General features: G+C 33.9%; 1 protein-coding gene across 1 annotated transcript; it reads right to left on the reverse strand.

Annotated features, from left to right (window-relative positions):
- Positions 1 to 21,904: 21,904 nt before the first annotated feature.
- Positions 21,905 to 24,249, reverse strand: LOC107898498 (60S ribosomal protein L4). Its single transcript, XM_016823963.2, has 2 exons — positions 22,998 to 24,249; positions 21,905 to 22,232 (listed from the first exon to the last, which is right to left on the reverse strand). Exons 1-2 carry the CDS (start codon positions 24,099 to 24,101, stop codon positions 22,119 to 22,121), a joined length of 1,218 nt encoding a protein of 405 aa, XP_016679452.1. The 5' UTR covers positions 24,102 to 24,249; the 3' UTR covers positions 21,905 to 22,118.
- Between the last annotated feature and the right edge of the window lie 202 nt (positions 24,250 to 24,451).

The following is a 24,451-nucleotide window of genomic DNA, read 5'->3' on the forward strand; positions in this document are numbered from 1 at the left end:
TTCAGGCATATACAATAATATTTCATTTCGTACTTATATTATTTCATATCAGAATTTTACCTGTTGAACTAAAATATCGATAAATACACAGGTAGTACACACAAAGTGTACAAATCTATAATCCATCAATTCATATATTATCCTTCAATTCATATTCAGGAATACTTATATGAGCATGTAAACGGGAAGATCTTCCGAGCTATATATAACGGGAAGCTCATGTGAGTCATGTAACGGGAAGCTCATAAGAGCTGTAATCAGGAAGCTCATGCGAGCTAATATCGGAAAGCTCCGGAGAATCGTTAATCAGGAAGCTTATGAGAGCCAGATATCAGGAAGCTCGTGAGAGCCAAATAACAGGAAGCTCAAGAGAGCCATATATCGATAAATACACATGTAGTACACACAAAGTGTATAAATCTGTAATCCGTCAATTCATATATTATCCGTCAATTCATATTCAGGAATACTCATACGAGCATGTAAACGGGAAGCTCTTCCGAGCTATATATAACGGAAATCTCATGTGAGTCATGTAACAGGAAGCTCATAAGAGCTGTAATCAATAAGCTCATGTGAGCTAATATCGGAAAGCTCCGGAGAACTGTTAATCAGAAAGCTCATGAGAGCCAGATATCGGGAAGCTCGTGAGAGCCAAATAACAGGAAGCTCAAGAGAGCCATATATCGGGATGTTCATAAGAGCTAAATAACGGGAAGATCGTGAGAGCCATATATCGGGACACTCATAAGAGCTGTGGTGAGTCCGCAACACATGTAGGACCGCAACCAATCAGGAACCCTTAATAACAATGTCATTTGTATCCATTGAATTTCTTAGGTTCAAAAGGGACTTAGTACTTATCGAACATGTGTGATCAATAATATACATGACAATTTATACAAATCACACACACAACAATTTTCAATTCAAAACATACAAATATACAATTTAGTTACACAAACTTACCTCGACAAATGTTCGTAGATTTGTAAGCTACTAATCCGATACTTTTTATTTTCCTCTATCCAATTCCATACCAGGTTTATTCGGATCTATACGAATGAATTTAGCTCAATTTAATACAATTCACATTCAATCCAGTCCAAAACACATCTTTGGCAAAATTACTATCTTACCTCTATACTTTTAATTAATTATGATTTTGTCCCTAAGCTTGGAAAATGAAATTCATATAATTTAATCCTTTTTCCAAGCCTATCCGATTTTCATATATAACAATAGCAGCATACATATTTCATAAAATTTAAAATTTTTCCATTAATTTTTCATCTTATTAATTTAGTCCCTAAATCATAATTTCATCAAAATTCTGTTTACAAAAGTTGTTTATCTATCAACAACCTTGCATTTTCTATCATAAAACTTCATAATTCAACTATACTCGTCCAAGAGAAAACCCTAACACTTTAATAGTTTTGTAAATTAATCCCCGAGATAGCTAGATTAAGCTATTACGATCTCGAAAACATAAAAATTATTAAAAACGGGACAAGAATACCTACCTAAATAAGTCAAATAAGTTTGCTAGAACTCAACTTTCATGGCTAAAGTTGCTATGTTTTAATTTTAGGAAAGATGATGAAAAATGATGATATTTTATTATTTAATTCATTTATCATCTTTTATTTAATCATCTTTCCAAAATTACCCTTAATAATTTACTAATTTCCAATGATGAATAATCATTCTTATATACTAACTTCACTAAATGGTCTATTTTCCATGTAAGGACCTCCAATTTGAATTCCATAGCTAATTGATACATCTAGCTACTAGAATTCAATTTTTGCAGTTTATGCAATTTGGTCTTTTTCATCAAATTAGACATGTAAACAGTAAAAATTCTTAACGAAATTTTCATATGATATTTCTATCATACTATAAACCATAAAATAATATTAAAATAAATTTTCTTCCGACCTCAGATTTGAAGCCCCAAAACCATTTTTTCAATTTCACTGAAAACAGGTTTTTACAACATTTCTCACTCATTTTGGCACCAACCTAAACTCAATATTATGCACATCAACAAGCCATAACAAAGCATCCAAAATAAGCCCAAATTAAGTCTTAAACATGTAATATTTCACATACAACCAATATGCGCTTAGGCACCTCAAATGACAATATTCAAACATGTATTTTCATATATATATATATATATTATAACCAAATAAACCATCAATTTACCAAGCTAATTTGAATCTTTTCATACCAATTCATTTATCTACCAAAACACACCATTTGATACCAAAACGCATTTCAAATACTAACATATTTAGACATATATATACCTTACATATCAAGGTACCAATTCATCACCAATTCTTCACATCACAAACATATGTACAAAATGGACATTTAGCTAACATTTACCTTTCATTATTCTATCATAAATCGAGCCACACACCAAATATGATAAGGCCATTTATATATACACATAGCAAAATATATTAAAACACAAGCCAAAACATATGGCCACAACCACAACATCACACATAGGCCAACATTAGCCAAAATAACCTATACATGCCATTATAACCAAAATGTAACCAACTAAAAGTACCAAAAGAGACGATGGATAGTGTGATATAACTCCGAGAAGCTTTCAACCCGAACGAGCTTCCGAATCACTATAAAACACGGAAAATAACACATAGTAAGTATTTAAGCTTAGTAAGTTCGTATAACTTAGAATTTAACTTACCATTTTAAATCACAATTAAGTTAAGCTAACATAACATATCCCAACCAATTTGGCTAAAAGCCTAAAACACAAGTTCATCAACATATTAGCCATGTAAATCATATATAAAATCCAATATACATGGATGAATTCAACAAGTAATCACATTTCATATACACGAATTATTCATTTCATAAATCAATGTATCATGTAACATCACTTTCATGTATTTCATGTAAATACCTGTAATAGTTCATATCGAACTCATATAATCTCGTAACAGAACTGTGCCCATTGAACCATTTAGAATATCGTTGAATACATGGGTAGTACACACGAGTTGTACTGAACTGTAATTCGTCAATTCCTGTACATGTATGCTCATAAGAGCTCTGAATCGGTATGCTCTTACGAGCTATAAACGGTAAACTCCGCCGAGCTGAATAACGATAAGCTCTTTCGAGGTGAATAACGATAAGCTCTTTCGAGCTGAATAACGGTAAGCTCATTCAAGCTGAGTATCAGTAAGCTCATACGAGCTGAAATCGGTAACCCTAATGACATGTCATTTGTATCTTACGAATTCTTAAGGTTCAAACGAGGCTCAGTAGTCGTTGTACGTCGTCGGATATGCGATCAGTATTCATTCAAGAAAATTACACAATTTACAAACATATCATTCAATTTAAAACATATAAGTGTACAATTTAATTACACGAACTTACCTCGACAAGTGTACGTAAATACGGAGGCGACTAATCCGAGAGTTTTTCTTTGCCTCGATCTAACTCAGTACGAGGTCTGACAGGATCTATACAAATGAATTTAACCCAATTCAATATAATTCACATTCAATTTAGTCCAACATGTAATTCTGGAAAAATTATCATTTTGCCCCTATACTTTTAATTCCTTTGCAATTTAGTCCCTAGGCTCAAAAATGAAATTCATGCAATTTAATCCTTACCCAAGCCTAACCGATTTTCACACATATTAATAACAGCCCATATATTTCATAAATTCACAAATTTATCACCTAATATTTTTATTTTTCAACTTAGTCCCTATTTGATAATTTAACTAAAAATTTCGTTACAAAAGTTCTTTATCTAATAACAACCATTCATTTTCTATCATCAAACTTCAAAACTCACATATATTCATCAATGGTAAAACCCTAATAGTTTAACAGTTTCACAAATTAGTCCCCGAGCTAGTTACAAATGACATCTAGTGCAGAAGCATCCTCGCATGTGCGAATAGCACAAGCCCTAACTGGTGCTCGGGCCTCGGACCTCACAGTAGATTCTTTTGTCACACCACGACTATCACTCACATTTTTTAGATTACGAAGTGGTCTACCTCTCGCAGCTGTGTTGCTCAGCCTCGAAGTTTGGACTTTCTCTTTCTCGAATTTCTCAAGGTAATCTCTAAGATAGTGGTCAAAGGAACCACATCTAAAACACACTTCGTTCTTCATTTGACACTCACCATAATGTGGCTTGTTACAGTGCTTGCACTCGGGTCTAGTGTTTCTAACACTACCCATACTCGCTATAGATGTAGCCTGAGGTTTAAAGCTAAAGCGTCTGATATCTCTGTCTCTATTAGAATGTCCCACAGAAGTAGTAGAACGATAGTGATGTTCTTTAGATTTCTTCGATGCTGGCTGGTATGACTTTCTCGTCAATCTCTTTCTCGAATCTCTAGCTTCAATCTCTACACGTCTTTTCTTTTTACTCAACTCTTCCGCTTTATGTGCCCGATCAACCAGTACAACAAATTCTTTCAACTCAAGGGTCCCGACTAATAGTTTTATATCTTTGTTTAATCCATCTCCAAACTATTTACACATTGTAGTCTCAGTCGGAATGCACTTTCGAACATATTTACTCAAACGAACAAATTCTCGTTCGTATTCTGATACGGTCATACGACCTTGTGTGAACTCTAGGAATTCTTTACGTTTTTTATCCGAAAACCTCTGACTGATGTATTTCTTACTAAACTCGGGTTGAAAGAACTCTCAAGTGATACACTCTCTCGGCACTGCAGAAGTCAATGTATTCCAACACTGGTAAGCCGAATCTTTTAGTAGAGATACTGCACACTTCACCCATTCAGTCGGTGTATAGGATAACTGGTCAAAAACCCTGATGGTATTCTCTAACCAGAATTCAGCTCTCTCAGGATCATCATCGGCAGTAGCTCGAAATTCTTTAGCCCTATACTTATGGATCTTATCAACAGAAGGCTTACTAACTCGAATAGGTTCCGTACCTTGTGGAATAACGGGAATCGGTTGGGGAACAGAAGGGGGTGAAGGTTGTTGAGCAGCCGGGTTCGTTTGTACAAACTCGGTGAACCATTAACTTATCATTTGGAAGAAGACTTCCTTAGCCTCTTCTCCCCGAACCTCAAATACAGGCCTCGCACCATTCAAAGCTACTCCATGAAGGCTTGAGCATTACTCTCTACTTCATCGGAATCAGCTCGAATGGATGTCATTGCTATCTAAAAACATGTTTCAAAACAGTCAGGAGATATCACATTATCACAGGTTATATAATGGCATGTATAGCTAGACTAGCATACACTACATTAGTTCGAGAATCAACTAAACCGTAGCTTTGATACTAATAAATATAACACCCTAACCCGTATCCACCGCTGAAACTAGGTTACGGAGCATTACCGGAGTTTACAGATCAAACTGATAGAATTTCAAACATTTCATATCATAAAATATTCATATTAGAAACCAATCGAAATCATACATACTGTCTCTTATATGAGCCATCGAGGCTCAAATTACGCATTAGAAATAAATTGAGACTAAATTAGAAAATCATGAAATATTTCAAAAAAATTTAAAATTTTCAAAACTGTAAGGGTCACACGGCCAAGAGACACGCCCATGTCTTAAGTCATATGGATATCCGAAATAGGGACACACAGTCGTGTCTCTGCCCGTGTCCGTGCCCGTGTAACTCATTGTCTAGGGTCACACAGCCAAGCCACACGCCCGTGTGCTGAGCTGTGTGAGTATACTGACTTGTACCCTTAAAAAGCTACAAGGGACACATCACCGTGTCACCTAACCGTATGTCCCACACGGCTGAAACACACGCCTGTGTCTCTACCCATGTGAATGAAAATAAGCCATTTTCCAAGCCACATTTCTCACTTATTTTGGCACCTAGCTAAACTCAGTATTATGCACATCCACAAGCCATAACAAGGCATCAAAAACAAGCCAAAATCAAGTCTAAAACATGTAATATTTCACATACAACCAATATGCCCTTAGGACCTCAAATGACAATATTCAAACATGTATTTTCATATATATATATATCTATATATATATTATAACCAAATAAACCATCAATTTACCAAGCTAATTTGAGTCCTTTAATACCAATTCATTTATCTACCAAAACACACCATTTGATACCAAAAAGCATTTCAAATACTAACATATTTAGACATATATATACCTTAAATATCAAGGTACCAATTTATCACCAATTCTTCACATCACAAACATATGTACAAAATGCACATTTAGCTAACATTTACCTTTCATTATTCTATCACAAATCAAGCCACACACCAAATATGATAAGGCCATTTGTATATACACAGAGCAAAATATATCAAAACACAAGCCAAAACATATGGCCACAACCACAACATCACACATAGGCCAACATTAGTCAAAATAACCTATACATGCCATTATAACCAAAATGTAACCAACTAAAAGTACCAAAAGAGACGATGGATAGTGTGATATAACTCCGAGAAGCTTTCAACCCGAACGAGCTTCCGAATCACTATAAAACACGGAAAATAACACATAGTAAGCATTTAAGCTTAGTAAGTTCGTATAACTTAGAATTTAACTTACCATTTTAAATCACAATTAAGTTAAGCTAACATAACATATCCCAACCAATTTGGCTAAAAGCCTAAACACAAGTTCATCAACATATTAGCCATGTAAATAATATATAAAATCCAATATACATGGATGAATTTAACAAGTAATCACATTTCATATACACGAATTATTCATTTCATAAATCAATGTATCATGTAACATCACTTTCATGTATTCAAACATGTATTTTCATATATATATATATATATATTATAACCAAATAAACCATCAATTTACCAAGCTAATTTGAATCTTTTCATACCAATTCATTTATCTACCAAAACACACCATTTGATACCAAAACGCATTTCAAATACTAACATATTTAGACATATATATACCTTACATATCAAGGTACCAATTCATCACCAATTCTTCACATCACAAACATATGTACAAAATGCACATTTAGCTAACATTTACCTTTCATTATTCTATCATAAATCAAGCCACACACCAAATATGATAAGGCCATTTATATATACACATAGCAAAATATATCAAAACACAAGCCAAAACATATGGCCACAACCACAACATCACACATAGGCCAACATTAGCCAAAATAACATATACATGCCATTATAACCAAAATGTAACCAACTAAAAGTACCAAAAGAGACGATGGATAGTGTGATATAACTCTGAGAAGCTTTCAACCCGAACGAGCCTCCGAATCACTATAAAACACAGAAAATAACATATAGTAAGTATTTAAGCTTAGTAAGTTCGTATAACTTAGAATTTAACTTACCATTTTAAATCACAATTAAGTTAAGCTAACATAACATATCCCAACCAATTTGGCTAAAAGCCTAAACACAAGTTCATCAACATATTAGCCATGTAAATCATATATAAAATCCAATATACATGGATGAATTCAACAAGTAATCACATTTCATATACACGAATTATTCATTTCATAAATCAATGTATCATGTAACATCACTTTCATGTATTTCATGTAAATACCTGTAATAGTTCATATCGAACTCATATAATCTCGTAACAGAACTGTGCCCGTTGAACCATTTAGAATATCGTTGGATACGCGGATAGTACACACGAGTTGTACTGAACTGTAATTCGTCAATTCCTGTACATGTATGCTCATATGAGCTCTAAATCAGTATGCTTTTACGAGCTATAAATGGTAAACTCCTCCGAGCTGAATAACGATAAGCTCTTTCGAGCTGAATAACGGTAAGTTCATTTGAACTGAGTATCAATAAGCTCATACGAGCTGAAATCGGTAACCCTAATGACATGTCATTTGTATCCTACAAATTCTTAAGGTTCAAACGAGGCTCAGTAGTCGTTGTACGTCATCGGATACGCGATCGGTATTCATTCATGAAAAATACACAATTTACAAACATATCATTCAATTTAAAACATATAAGTGTATAATTTAATTATACAAACTTACCTCGACAAGTGTAAATTGAAGCGGAGGCGACTAATCCTAGATTTTCTCTTTGCCTCGATCTAACTCTATACGAGGTCTGACAGGATTTTTAGGAATGAATTTAACCCTATTCAATATAATTCACATTCAATTTAGTCCAACATGTAATTTTGGAAAAATTACGATTTTGCCCCTATACTTTTAATTCTTTCTCAATTTAGTCCTTAGGCTCGAAAAATGAAATTCATGCAATTTAATCATCATCCAAGCCTAACCGATTTTTACACATATTAATAGCAGCCCATATATTTCATAAATTCACAAATTTATCACGTAATATTTTCTATTTTTCAAGTTAGTCCCTATTTGATAATTTCACTAAAAATCCTTTACAAAAGTTGTTTATCTAACAACAACCATTCATTTTCTATCATCAAACTTCAAAAATCACATATATTCATTAATGGTAAAACCCTAATAGTTTAACAGTTTCAAAAATTAGTCTCCGAGCTAGCTAGATTAAGCTACAACAATCCCGAAAATATAGAAATCTTTAAAAACGGGATAAAAATGCATACCTAATTGAAGGATTAAAGATGGTTGAGTGTTAAGGATGAAAATGGCTTCCTTTCCTCTTGAAAATCGGTGGAAGAAAATGGAGAAAGATGATAGCAATTTAATTTTATTTTAACTTATCATTTATTAATTAATTACTTAATTAACCTTTAAAATTAATTCAAATTACAAAATTGTCAAGCCATTATCATCCACTAACATAATAATGGACTAATTACCATATAAGGACCTCCACATTAATGTTCTATAGCTATTTAATAAAGAGATATTAGAACTCAACTTTTACACTTTACGCGATTTAGTCCTTTTTATCAAATTAAACATGTAAACGTTAAACTTTCTGAACAAAATTTTTATACGGTATTTCTACCATGCTATAGACCATAAAATAATAAAATAAATTTTTTGACCTCGGATTTGTGGTCCCAAAGCCACTGTTTCAATTTTATTAAAAACAGGCTATTATAGCTTTGCAAGAATGATAAGATTGATAAAGCTTACTAGCTTCTAACTGAGATGATTGAGAGGAATATTAATCCAGATACATGGAGTTACAATGTGATCTTGGCTTATCATTGCGAACATTCTGAGGTTAATAGAGCTCTTAGATTGATTTCAAGAATGCAGAAAAATGATTGTTTGCCAGATAAACGCACTTACAATATGGCATTAGTTTCACTTAATTTTTTACTTGAGGCTATGTTTTTGTTACTCCTTTAATTTTTTACTTGCATTTCATTTAATTTTTTTAGTTAATTATTGTGTCTATTTGTAATTGATTATTATAACTATATTTACAGAATTCCAGTGACTCGATTTGACTTTTGGAATTAGCAAATGTGAAAGCAAATATTCAACTTGAAAATCTTCTATCAGGTGCTATTGTTTTATTTTATTGTGTTACTTAAGTGTCTGATTTATCTTTTATATATAATGTTTCCTAAAAAGCATTTATCTAGAAGTGAAAAAAGGAAAAAGAGAAAACATGCTGAAGAGTTAAAAAAATCACAGCAATGTGCTATTGATAAATTTATTTTTAAAAAAGTAGTTTTTAATGAAAATTTAAATCAATTAAATGAATGTTTGAATAATGATGTCAATGAGAATGATGAGATTAATGATCCAAATGAGCCTAATGATGTTCCAAATGTATCCAATTTTGAAAATCTTGGTCTTAATGAGAAACAAACAATTCCTCCTGATATTGGCATTGATGAAGAACAAACAAGTCCTTATTTGGATATTTATGATCCTAGAAATTGGGCTAATCTTGATAAAAAAAAACAAGGGACATTTTAGTTGAAAAGGGGCCTATAAGAGAAATGAATCTTGATTTTCCTCTCGATAATAATAATAGACATTTTTCATATGCTTATTTTTCTAGGAAGTTGAACAATGGTGAGATTAGTTATAGAAAATGGTTGGTTTATTCTAAACATGTTGGCAAAGTATTTTGTTTTTGTTGTAAGTTATTCAAATCTATTAGTAACAAATGTTTGTTAGCAAATAAGGGTTTAAGTGATTGGAGGCATATTAGTGAGAGACTTAAACAACATTAAAACAGTGCTGAGCATATAACTAATATGAATACTTGGAATGAAATGAGAATAAGGTTGGATAAAAATAAAGCAACTGATAAAAGCTTGCAAGAACATCTTATGAAAGAGAAAGAGCGATGGAGACAAGTTTAACTTAGAATATTTTCAGCTGTGAAATGTCTTGCTACTCATAATTTGGCTTTTTGAAGATCTAATGGAAAACTCTATCAAGATAGCAATGGTAATTTCCTAGGATTGATTGAAATGATTGTGAAATTCGATGTGATAATGCAAGATCATGTTAGACACATTCGAAACCGTGAAATTCATTATCATTATCTTGGGCATAAAATTCAAAATGAAATGATTTCTCTTTTGGCTCATAGTGTTATAAGTTCTATAATTAAGATAAAAGAGGCAAAATATTTTTCTATAATTCTTGATTGTACCCCTGATATTGGTCATCTAGAACAAATGACTCTAATAGTACGATGTGTGAATATGTCAACTAATAAAATAAAAATTAAGGAGTACTTTTTAGAGTTTTTAAAGGTGGATGATACATCTGGATTGGGATTTTTTTAATGAATTACAAGATGTTTTAAAGTCTCTTGATCTTAATGTTGATGATGTAAGGGGTCAAGGTTATGATAATGGTTTCAATATGAAAGGAAAGCACCAAAGTGTTCAAAAGCGATTTCTTGAAATAAACTCGAAAGCATTATATATGCCTTGTGCTTGTCATAGTCTGAATCTTACTCTTAGTGATATGACACATTCTTGCATTAGAGCTATTTCACTTTTTGGAATTGTTCAACGCATATATTCACTATTTTCAAGTTCTACAAAAAGATGGAAAATTTTTCTTGATAATTTTCTTGAATTAACAGTGAAATTTTTATCTAATACTCGTTGGAAGAGTCGAATTAAAAGTGTTAAAGCTATTAGATTTCAAACTCCCCAAAAAAGATTGGCTTTGCCATAATTATATGAATCTTGTGATGATGCAAAGTCAAAGAGTGAAACGGAGAGTTTGGTCAATGCACTTGAGAGTTTTGAGTTTTTGCTTGGTATGGTAATTTGGTATGAAATTTTATTTACTATAAATATGGTGAGTAAGAAATTGCAATCTAAGTCTATGTGCATTGACACCATCATAAAGTAATTGGAAGGTGTATTGTCATATTTTGAAAAGTATAGAGATGAAGGCTTTACTTCTAGTATGAATATTGCTAAAAGTATTGCACTTGATATGAATGTAGAGCCTACCCTTCCAACAAAGCATCATGTTATTAGAAAAAAATAATTTGATGAAAATAATCAAGAGGATGAAGAAATTCAGTCAGTTGATGAATTATTTAGAGTTGATTATTTTTTAGTTATTGTAGACATGACAATTACTTCCTTAAAGAGCAGATTTTAGCAACTAAAAACATTTGAAAGTATTTTTCAGTTTTTGCTTAATTCAAACAAGTTAAAGTCATTTGATGAAAAGAAATTGAGAGAATGTTGTGTTACTTTTTACTCTACCTTTTCTCATGTTGATTCATCAGATGTTGATTTAAATGATTTTTTCTCTAAATTGAAAGTGTTGCAATTTACTTTACCGAATGAATTAATGCTAGCCACTGAAATTCTTGAGTTTGTCAAATCTACAGATTGCTATCCGAATGTTTCAATTGCTTATAGAAATTTTTTAACCATCCCTGTGACTGTAGCATCAGCTAAAAGAAGTTTTTCAAAGCTAAACTTAATCAAAACCTACTTGAGGTTGTCAATGTCACAAGAACGATTGAACGGTTTGGCAATTTTATCAATCGAGAAGGATTTTTTGGAGAACATTGATGTTGATGTTATCATTAATGATTTTGCATCTCAGAATGCTCGTAGAACCCACTTTTTATAAATTTTTGTATTTTTGTAGTTGATTACATAAGAGTAGATTGAATGAAATATGTTTTTTTTTTAATTTTGTTAGAAAATATCTTATGCACTTAATGTCATAATATGCATTATTTTAATGAAACTACTAGTATATATTTTTATTATATTATATTACATTTTATAATTTTTTTAAAAGGGGCCTAATTTATTGTTTGACCTAAGGTCTCAAAAATATCAAGAACGTGCCTGATTGCGTAATAGGATAGGCAATAAGTCTTTAGAGGGTTCATCTATAATCTATAAATGTTAATCATTACCACTTCCAAATCTAGATCTTCTGCTAATAGAAATGAACAAGACCATCCGGGCAAGCTCACATAAATGTTTATTACTCTTGAGCAACGTCAGCCTAAATCTGTTACAGTCTTAGTATCACTCTCCACCTTCAATTTTCTCCACCCCTTCTGCCATGCCAACCGCAATCCATCATACACTGCCCAAATTTCAAATTCTAAACCAAACAAATACCCAACTTACGATGGAAACCAGTGATAAAATCACCATTAGCATCACGAATCAAACCTCCCACTACAGCAACCCCTATATTGTTAATATAGAATTTTGGTGAGGAAATCTAAAATACACGAATAGAACATATACAAAAACTCGATTATAAAAACAAAGCAACAAGATAAGACTCCAATATGTGTATCAAGCCACTAACTTTAAGATTCTATTCACCCTCATGTATACTCGGTGTACAAATGAGTTTTAAGTAAATGAACCTCAATGATATAATGAAGCCCGATTACTATTACACTAACAAAAATAGTCCACTTAGCATTGAGCAAAGTATAAAAAAAATCGTTCTATAGAGAATTTTTGCAGTGGGTTTATAGAATAATCTAAGAATAGTAGAATATGGAGGAAGGATAGAAAGAACTTTTGATAATTTTTTTTGTTATATTTCTCAAATGAATATTCTTATTTATTGGAATTATCATATCTCTTTATAGAAACATAACTTCCAATAGGTATCTTTTCTGAATAATCGCATATTTAAAAGAAATATAATTATTCAACTAATATCTCTTAAATAAACATAACTATTCAAGTAATATTGCTTGAATAGTTATACTTCTTTGTCAAAAATCAAGTGATATAACTTTTGATCAATAACCAAAAGATATAAATTTTGATTAATTACACTCTTTCATTTATAGTAACTGGAACACTATAAATATTTGAAAATGTTCCATCAATCTCCCCTATTTTTAAAATATTTTAGATTTTGATAATCTTGAAAATCAATTTGCACAAATGAAAGTGTCTTACGAATGAACCTTCACTTAGTAAAAACATGTTAAAATTAATTGAAATTGCATGGTAGACTAAACTTTGAACCAGCTATTCTATTTGATTAACTGAACACATCTCACATGTAACACCTATTGAATATGGTGCCTTGGTATAGTATATTCATTTCGAAACTTGTAATTTTTTCGAACAAATTGAATAATAATAAAAATTCATGGATTACATTAATATACTTTGCATGATTGTCCTCGTATAGTTTTTGCACGCAAAGCAAAGTGGTAGCAAATGTTGCTCATTGGTTGTCTAACGTTTAAACTAATACTAAGCGGTATTACGTGGTTGAATTGTAATACGGAAAGACAGTTTGTATTAATAGACGAACCTAAACATATTCTTAGTCCAATAAAAAACAAGTAAACTGATTGAAAAACTAATATGTTGCCTATCAAGTCCAATTATGGAGATGTTTTATCTTGGGCATCAGAGCGGATGACTCCCAGAAGTTAGAGACATATATGTGACTGACCAGACTGACAGTACATCGAACAGGACCCAAGAGAAATAGACCCTAAATCTATTTATAGATTTATTCACTTTCTACGTTCATAGTGTGACATACCTAAATCCTGAGTGGATGACGGACTATATATACGTGACTCGTACACTTTGATGTAAGTAAAAGTCTAAGTTTGAATAGATAAGGAACTGAATGCTAATGTGTTGGGTGTACAACTTTTGCAGTATGTAGCGACATTCACAATAGTGGAATTCATAGCCTGAAACGTGGGTAAATAATATCTTTTTATTGGAATTATATGGTTGATGAAAAGTAAACGTGGCCACGGGTCGTTCGTCTTTGTGATGGATGACTTGTTCACCATTTGATAGTTGACTTTTCATGAAGGAAAATGTAATGATTACCAAGATATAAAATATGATCATATTGGGAGAACGGGTATTAACCCAAAGAGATTAAGGATATCCTATTAGGGTAACAAACTTATGACAAGGTTATTAGACGAGCACTAATTGAGTTGCTTTCACAATGATATGCCGTTAGGGAGAGCTCAGTCACGATATATAGTAGAATGACTTTGTGACTAAATGAGTTTATAATTAATAGGCGAAAAGTTGGAACTTAATTATAAATCATTTGAGCCTCAATTGCATATGTCAAATCGGTCCCTCTTCTAGCTCGTTGAAACTCGAAATGAATTGTGTGTTGAATCAAACTGAACAGAACGAATAGAAATAGAGAAATGAAAAATATTTAGGGAATGATTATGATTTTCTCCAAATGAAAATGAAAATAGAGAAAATGGAATCATTTGGAAATGAATTTGATTTTCTCAAAATGGAAATGAAAATGAGAAATGAATTCATTTAGAAATGGAAAATGAATTCTCAAAAATAATCAGAAGATTGAGTTTAAGTTTTTGAGCTATTTTAAAGCTCGAAAATGAAAATAACTCATACAATCATAGTGAACAAGTTGAATGGTGAAATATTAAATATATTTTCTTGGAGATTTTATCAGGGGTAAAATTGAGATGAAAAAATTATTTAATTAAATATAAATATTGAATTTTATTTTGGGAAATATAAAATAGAATCGAGTTGGATCAAATTAAAAAGTACTTGGTCGAAAAGCCCGAGAAGTACTCGTAATTGGACCGATGTTAGAGAGGCATAAAATTCCCTTATGGATTATGAAGGGACGACAACCCTAGTAGGAATACTAGGGGTGTACCACCCATCCTAATCCTACTATAAGTAGGCAGTGTTTTTTTATTTAAAATAAATTTTTCTAATTCAATAAGGGTTTTACATTCTTTCCCTATAAATAGATGACATCGGTAGGGCCATTTACACAACTTTAAGATACCATTATTCTTCCAAAGAATATAGAGACTTTTATTCTCTAAGAATTAAATATATTTTCTGAAATAACGATTCTACCAGTTTCTATTTGATAAGAGAATTTTTGTTTTCATCCCAAAAGAAAATAAATTTATTCAATTTGATCGAGCCCATACTCGAGGTAATTCATGGTACGAGAATAACAGAGAAGATCGTTTGGTTAAAAGCTAGGAATGACAAGAATCCGTTTATTCGAAAACACATGTATGATTTCGGTCTAAGGTTTATTGCTATAAATATCACAAATCGGGTTAGTTTTTAAAATTTTTATTTTACGTTGTGCAAGAAAACCTATAACGCCCCAAAATTTAAATGCTTGAGTGTTGGATTTTTCATAACTAAATCTCTGTATATGTGGTTCTTTGCTTTGTTTATGTGGGCAAGGTCAGGAGTTTAAGTCATATCTTTAGAATTTTGCTATTTTATTCTAAGCAACCCCAATCATGGGATTCCAAAATTAAGTTTAATTCAATGCAAACCTATGTCAAGAATGAGCCTGCTGGTTCACCTGTATTCCATTTGATCCTGTGCTCGAGTCCCGGAGTGTGCGATAGGGGAATAATTTTGCTAACCCCTGGAAGTCTGTTTGGTGGTTAACTTGATTTCTTTTTGAACTAGTTTCCATCGTTTCTTTTTTATTTCTTTCCATTCTCTTTTCTTTTTCTTTTTCTTTTTCTTTTTCTTTTTCTTTTTCTTCTTATTTTTCTTTTTACTTGTTTCCATAATTGACACTTGGTTAATCAGGAGTTCTTCGTTGTTCATTGTGTCGATTGTACGGTTGTTGTGTAAGTTCTGTCGTTATTTCATTCCGTCTCTGTGAGTTTTCTTCTTGTTATTGTTTATTTTGTCGAAACAGGATTTTTGCTTGTTTTACTCGAATTCTCTGTTTAAGTACTCAATTGGTTACCTTTTTAAGAAATGATCTTATGGGAGACACTCCTCCATCACGCTAGTCCATTTTTCCTTTTTTACGTGCAAGGTGAGTGTGCGAAATTAAGTTGGGGTTGTGTCCAAACTTTTCGACATAATTGGTAATATGACAATCTTAACGATAATTTAAGAATAATTGTATAATTGATTATTGTATGGTCATTTTAGGCTTCAAAATTCTTCTACATTGTTCCTACTCTAAAACTATAACAGGTGTGTACCGAAAGCTTGAGTTTTTGTGAATTTCGAAAGCTGGAAAACATGGTTGTCGACGCTATACAGTCGTATGCTAGGCCGTGTGGTAGGCCATGTGTGACACACTGTTCACCAAATACGAGTCATACGGGCATGTGCTCAGGCCGTGTGTGGTCAGGTTAATGTAGGGTTTACACAGGCCAAGGACATGGGCGTGTGTCTAAGTCGTGTAATTTACCGAGTAAAAGATAAGGATCACATGGGTTAGGGACACGGGCGTGTGTCCAGGCCGTGTGACTCACTATTACTTTTGAAGTCCACACGGGTCAAAGACACGGGGGTGTGTCCAGGCCGTGTGACTCACTATTTGTAAATTTAGGGCTACGCGGGCTGATGACATGGGTGTGTGTTAGGTTATGTAGTATACCGGGTAGGCACACGGGCATGTGCCATGTCGTGTGGGGTTATCTGAGCATGTAGGTCAGATTCAGAGTTTATTTCTAAGGTTGTGAGGGTTGCCTAACGCGAACATCAATTTCCATAGTGCACTGATAACCTATATTAGACTGTTTGTATTGCTATCTACTAAATCTAAAACAAAACTGTGAGTATACAAATAGATACAAAATATCATGACTGTTGATAACGTTGACCTGTATTATCTGTTTATGAATTAAATCTGCATAACTATATGTACATTTTGGCATCTGTAATTTACATTTGCATTGGATGGGAAAAGTGAAAAGGAGGAAATGATATATTTTGATTCAGTGGCTAAAGCCAAGATTATATGTGACTTTGGCATCTTATTGCATCTCGATTTGGCAGCTAGTCTGCACCTCTTTGAACGTGTCATAATGACACATCTGGTATATAGGGTTGGATAGGTATTAAATGCCCTTAATAGTATGTTGGGATGGTCAGAGATGTTGTGTAGTGGTGGGGGTAGGGATATCTGCATCTGTTTCTAATTTGTCTCGTATATGAACTGGAATCATTCTGTTACAATACTGATACATTAAATCTGCACTATCTATTCTCTGATTCTGATTGACATATGAAACTCAATAGTTTACTATTGCAATGGTACTTTTAGTTGAATCTATTACGATTTTATGATGAGTTTTAACTCATTTTGCTTCTAACTGTATATCAGGTAATCCACAGTTTTGAGCGGATCGGTGTGGCGAAAGTTTGGTCAACTCATTGTATCTTTATTATTATAAGTAATTTCAACATAATAGTAATATGACCTTGATGTTCTTGGATTAATGGTTGATCTTTGTAACTGTTTTAATTATCAAACGGTTTCCTCTATTTATGTTTATAATATGGGTTTTTTTAGTAGTGTTAATGTAACTCTCCGGATTTGGTTTGGACTCCTAGGACAGGGTTAAGGTGTTACATTTAGTGGTATCGGAGTCTGGTTAAATACTCTGATATAAGCTAGTAAGGTCACTCTGTTGAAATTCTGAACTGATCTGTGCACTCTGACATTGTAGATAAATTGTTACTATGAGTTCGCGTGGTAATTGTGGACGGGGAACTCGTGGGGGTCGTGGATGCCAAGGAGAAGCTCGAACGAGTCATCCTCTATAGGCAATATGCATAATCTAGAGACCAGCGAGATAGTTGGTACTCCTACTGTTGAGACGGAGTCCTAGACTCTGACGGCTGGGGACAACGCACTGTTCCAGGCCATGATTTGGGCATTAGAGCGGGTCACCGGGACCTATTCTGGATCTAGAGGCCGAGGGTCAGTTACTAGAAGACTCCGGTTAAACAGTGCTGAACTGTTTAGAAGCGTTATTGGAGTCACCTCTACTGTTGCTGAATATTGGCTAGAAGCCACCGAGCGTATCATGACTAACATTAACTACTCTTCCACTCAGAAATTGAGGGGTATTGTATTCCTGCTCTAGGATGAAGCCTATCAGTGGTGGCTGACAGTTGAGTAAGGTACTCAGTGGTAACCGATCTGTGGCTGAATATGAGGCCGAGTTTCTACAACTGAGCAGGTATATGCGAGCTTTGGTAGTGTCTGATTATGATAAATGTGTGAGATTTGAAGAACGGTTACAGTATAATCCGAGAGTTCCGATAGCTCCTTAAAAAGAGCGGGTTTTTGCAGTTTTGTTGATAAGGCGAAGATTGTAGAAGAGGTGAAGCTCAATGAGCGCGAGTGGCATGACCACAAGAGAGATCAGAATAAAGTTAAAAGGGATTCAGGTCCTTCTGGTTCTGGACAGCGCCTTAAGAAATGGGTGAGGTTTGATAGGCACCTGAGGATTGAGGCATGAACTGCAGTGAGCGAGATTCAGCTCTGTAGTGACCGCGGGAAGTGTCATCCGGGCGAGTTTTGGAGGAAGTTAGGAGCATGTCTCTGTTGTGGGTCGATGGAGCATCGGGTCATGGATTGTCCCCGTCGACCAAATCAGGTGCTAGCTGCGGCACAGACTCCAACTCCAGGTTCTGTTCAGCCTCCGAGAGTGGTTCAGCAACCACCTAGGGGTCGTGGTATTGGTAAAGGGGGTAATGGTTTGGGGAGGGGACAGAGAGCACCTAGTAGAGGTGCGGGTTAGACTGAGGCTCAACAGCCAGCACTGGTTTATGCGGCGAGACGCCGCGAGGATAGTGATGATGCTGACGTCATAGAAGGTACATTCTTTATTCATTATGTTCCATAGTTTGCTCTAATTGACATTTGATCTACTCACTCATATATAGCTAATACTGTTTCTGCAAATTTGAGTATAACTACTGAAAACACTATTAGAGAGTTTTCCGTGATTAGTCCTTTAGGTTAGTTAGCTCGGGTTGATAAAGTATACAGACGGGTACCCTTAGAAATTCAAGGTATGGTATTTCCAGCCGACCTAATGGAGTTGCTTCGTTGTTGGAATATTCAACATATTTCTAGAGAAGACAATAAATTTGCAGACAAGATCTCGAAGGTAGTATGGGATAGAAGAACTTGTTTATGGTTGATGGAGGACTCAAATGTCTTTTGTTTAATGTTTTAATTTTGAGTTGTATGTTTTTTATCACCAAAAAATAAGTTAACAAGCAAACGACCTTTTTAATGCATTTTAACAATTCAAGTACTCAATTGAGTGCCAAAAAAAATGGCTTAATTGCATTTTTTGAAAAAATTTGAAGGCCTTTTTTATGCATTTTGAAAGTTTAAGTACTCAATTGAGTGCCAAAAAAAAAGAGCAATGACTTAATTGCCTTTTTTGAAAAAAATTGAAGGTTTTTTACTTTTTAAATTTTGTTTAACAACAATTCTAATATATTTTTAAAAATATTTAATTTTAAATATAAATTATTAAAAATATATGACCAATAAGTAACATTGGATCATTTCCCGTATACAAAACTGAAACAAACCTCTCTGGCATATATAAACAAATTTTATAAAGGTCTTAGTTTCCGTGATTTTCTCAATAACCCATCAATTATTCAGGGAATAATAGTCCCATTAAAAAATACAGGAAAGAAAAACCAAAAACATCCATTAATATTTTTAAAAAGGTGAACTTTTGAAGGAAATTTAAAGTTACCGTCTTAGGCTTCCTTTGGATTCGCGTTCAACCTCAGTGTAGTGAGATTTATATGAAAAATTGTGCAATCGCAACTCAATATTGCCTTTGGATGACAAGCCTGCTTGCAGTGGAAGAGGTGTAATCACACCACACTCTAAAAATCCTACTAGTCTATTTTTACCTAGTTAAAATTTTAAAGCTGCGTTTGTAGCATTTTATCCTTTTTTGTCCTTTGTAATAAATCCCATAAAATAATTTAAAATAAAGCAAAGAAATCATAATAAAATTTATAATATAAAAGTAAATAATTATAAGTAGTTAAATATAAACCTAAAATAAAATATCTAACTATATAAATAAAGTAATACTAAATTGAACAATTATAGCTAAATATATAATTAGCTTTGAAATATTAAATAAAATAATAAATATTTGATTTCTTTCTCAAATTTTAATTATTTTTTAATTAAATTATTATTAGACATAAATTTATTTGAAATAATTTTAGTTATTTACTAATTTTGTAAATGTTAAATAATCTATATTTTTTTATTATATATCATGTTTAATCTAATGTCCTTAATAGTCATTTTCAATTCTCATCTCACCGCTACAGCTGCGTTTAAATCCAAACACACACCCCACCGTTGTTTTTAATCTCACTGCTACAGTATCCAATCTCACCACTATATTAACTAATCTCACCGTCACCGCTGCTTTTAACCTCACCGGAAGTAAACGCATTTACTTGTGGTTAGTGTTAAAATAACGGTGACGGTGAGATTAGATACTGTAACGATTCTATAGCGTGAGACAAAAAGTAAGCTAAACGCACCGCACCGCACCCAATCGCCCATCCAAACCCACCCTTAGTGTCATATTCTATGGCTTGTTCAGTGTGTAAAGTGCCATTCTTTCTGGTGATCCCTTGGCAAATGACGCGAGTGCTTTTGTCTACGAAAACCACCGGTTGAGACACCGAAGCAAATGACGCGTGTGTTTTTGTCTACAAAAACCACCGGTTGAGACACCGAAGCGGCCGAGAAAGAGTGTGACCAAGTCAAAAGATGAGAAGAAGAGGAAGAGGGAGAAGTGGAGAAATTAGGGGTTTGTCAGGAGAAATCCTGGAAGGCAAAAGACTAAATAAGTCGTGATGCTCGTCTAGCCATTGCTGTTGCTGCTGAATCTGATTCAGTATCGGGTCTCCCAGTGTTTTTACTAATTTAATAATTTTAATGATTAATATTTTAAAATTATTGTTGATAAAACTTTAAAAAAAATCAAAAGGGTATTTTAGCTATAATTTAAACACCAAATTAATAATTAATCATGTAAATTCATACACCACATCATCATTTAAGCTAATTTGCACCTTTTGAAATATAAAAACTACTTCACTCATTTTTTCAATAGAAAGGCAGAAATGCAATCAGCCCCAAAATACAAGGACTTCTTTGATATTTTTATCAAAACAACTTTAATCAGAACTGATTAACTAAAATATTTAATTTCAAAAAATTTAAATAATTTAAGACTAAATTGAAAAACTATTATAGCTTGAAGACCAAAAAAGAACAAAAGGCAGAGTTAGGTGACCAATTCTTTAGTTTATCAAAAAGAATAATTTCATGTTCCAGGATAAAATTTAAATTTTAACTAAAAGGCTAATTTGAACATTTCAAAATGTATAAAAGCTAATTTTCCCATTTTTCTAATAGAGGGCCGAAATGCAGTTTGACCTAAGTACAAGGGCTTCCCTGGTACATATACCAAAAAGAGGCCTATGCACGGTCAAACAGGTCTACTTTTTAATCCCCAAAGCAAAAGGAAAATAAGAAATGAATCAAAACTTTATTCAGGATCCCAGTTAACAAGATAGACCAAAGCAAAACAAGCATTTCAATATCAAAAAGACAAAAGAGACTTGTAAACTGATTAATTTCTTGTTCTCATATTATAGAAACTATTCCACTAGCCATAGAATGCGAAAACAGGGGAGGAGGACAAAACAGAAGCGTATTAAAGCATGATATTTCACTAATTTTCCTTCCACCCACAACTCAAAACACCAAAATAACTAAAAGGACAACACCATAACAAAGCTGAAAACATTGTCTGCAACAAATATCTAAATCAAAAACTAAAATTACTGAGACACACCCAACCACTTAGAGAAGTTCTCAAATTCTGTGTAATCACTGTCGGAGATCATAGTCTGATACCATGCTTTGCCTGCTGACTTGATTGCTGTTGCCTCCTCCTGAATCGTCCACAAGATAGCATTCAAAAAAAAACCAACAGGGGATTCTTAGAATTACGATACAAAATAACAACACATCTAGAATCTATAATACAACTAGCAGTTCTTGAACATGAACAATCATTCAATGGCATGCCAGAAATAAAGATTGATAAGATAATCAATCCAGCCTGAGAAAGAAATGAAAAATAAATGAAACAAGTATAATTTGAATAGCACAAATGATCAGAATAGGCAGAGCAGCAAAAACAAAAGCCATTCCAAGTAATTTTATGCCCAAATTAATTATCAACAAATGATAAAATCATCAATGCATAAAAACTCATAAAATATAGAACTTGACTGATGCACTTTAACAAATTGTTTAAACTTAAACCAGATAAGTGTAAAATCATCAATGCATAAAAACTTATAAAATATAGAACTTGACTGATGCATTTTAACAAATTGTTTAAACTTAAACCAGATAAGTGTAATATCAATGTTAGTCAAGCAAACTGAGTATGGTATAAAGAAGCAACATTCAATAAAGGTAATATCTCAACAAACGAAACGTGTACAATAAACTATATACACTATTTCTATGAGGCCTACACCAAAACAGAGTAATCTCATAAGCACAACCACGATATTCATAGCAATTAATGTAACAATTATGAAGCAGTGATAAACAAAAACATATAATTTAAGAAGCCAAACATGCAAAGCCATTACACAATTATCATCATTCAGGAAACATTCAAAACCAAAACGAACTTGATATACCTTAGAAATGGGCTTCCTCTTCTTGTCAAGCTTCTCCTTCTTAGCCTTAACACGTTGTGCCTCGGCTAAAAGAGACATCCTCCTAGCAGTCTTCGCATATGGGTTCAACTTCAGCATAGCATTCAAGTTCTTGAGTGGGTTCTTCTTCAAAGGTGCCCTCTTGATCTCCTTCTTAATGGGCTTCACAACCGACTGCACCTCATCAGAGTTGATAATCCTACCCAGATCAGCATTCACCATCTTAGATCGAGGCAGTACGTACCCTTTCTTCTTCTCAGAAGGCTTATCAAATGACCCGTAAATCGTATCCAGCTTCTCGTAAGCCGATTTGGTCCAAATAATGAACCTTCCAAGGTGACCACCAGGTGCCAGTTTCAACAGATTAAGCCTCTCCACGTTGGCAACCTCCACTCCAGGAATGTTACGGAAGGCTTTAACAAGCTTAGCTCCCTCAGTTCCGTAAACAATCAAAGGACCTTTACGGGAAATGTACCTCCGATTCCTCATTTTTCCTTTTCCGGGTCGGATTCCTTGGCTGTCCTTAGCCTTTTCAACATCAGGATATGCTCCGATCTGTTTCAAAACCTTGATTGCACCCGAGGTTTTCTCAACGCTCTCAACAGCGTCAGAAATGACCAGCGGCATCTCCGGTACAGCCTCAATGCGGTGGCCACGTGCCATGACGAGGGAAGGAACAGCGGAGGCGGCGATGGCAGAAGCAACGGCGTAACGCTTCTGGTTAACGTTGATTTTCCGGTGCCAGCGGCGCCAGATCTTGGTAGGAGCAAACATGCGTCCACCGCGACACATGTTTCCGAAAGCACCTTGGCCTGCACGGTGAGTACCCCCACCAGGAACACGAGGGATACGTGAGACGGCACGACCGGTACCCCAGGATTCAGCTGAAGTTTGGTGACCAGCGCGTTTGGAGACGGCATAGGGTTGACGGCTGTTTTTGGATATATTGTCGTGAACGAAGGTGACGATGTCGGGTCGAATCGAGGCTTTCATCACATCAGCGAGAGGAACGGTTGGAGTGGCATCAGTAGCCATGTCGGACTCTATGGTTTGGACGGAGACAAGAGGGCGCGCGGCGGCGGCCATTTTGTAGGGTTTGGGTGAGGAGGGGGAGTGAAGATGGAGTAGAATGAAGAACAGGGAGGAGCGCTAGGGTTTTGAGAAGTGTGGATTATTTATATTCTGTTTTATTAGGAAAAGGGCCGATGGGTAACTAATTTTGGGCTGCTGACCCGAATATAATAACTCTGACTCAAAGCTTAATGTACTTTATGGGTCCATCATAGGACAGCCCGTCCAAATTAATTAATTATATTTGTTTCTTTCCTTAAAAATTATTTCTAAAAAATATATTACTTCTTTAAAAAAAAATAATATCTTCTAATGTTTGAATGATTTTGCATAAAGTATTTTTTATTTTTAGTAAATTTATTTAT

Source organism: Gossypium hirsutum, chromosome D04, assembly GCF_007990345.1.
Source record: "Gossypium hirsutum isolate 1008001.06 chromosome D04, Gossypium_hirsutum_v2.1, whole genome shotgun sequence".
NCBI lineage: Eukaryota > Viridiplantae > Streptophyta > Magnoliopsida > Malvales > Malvaceae > Gossypium > Gossypium hirsutum.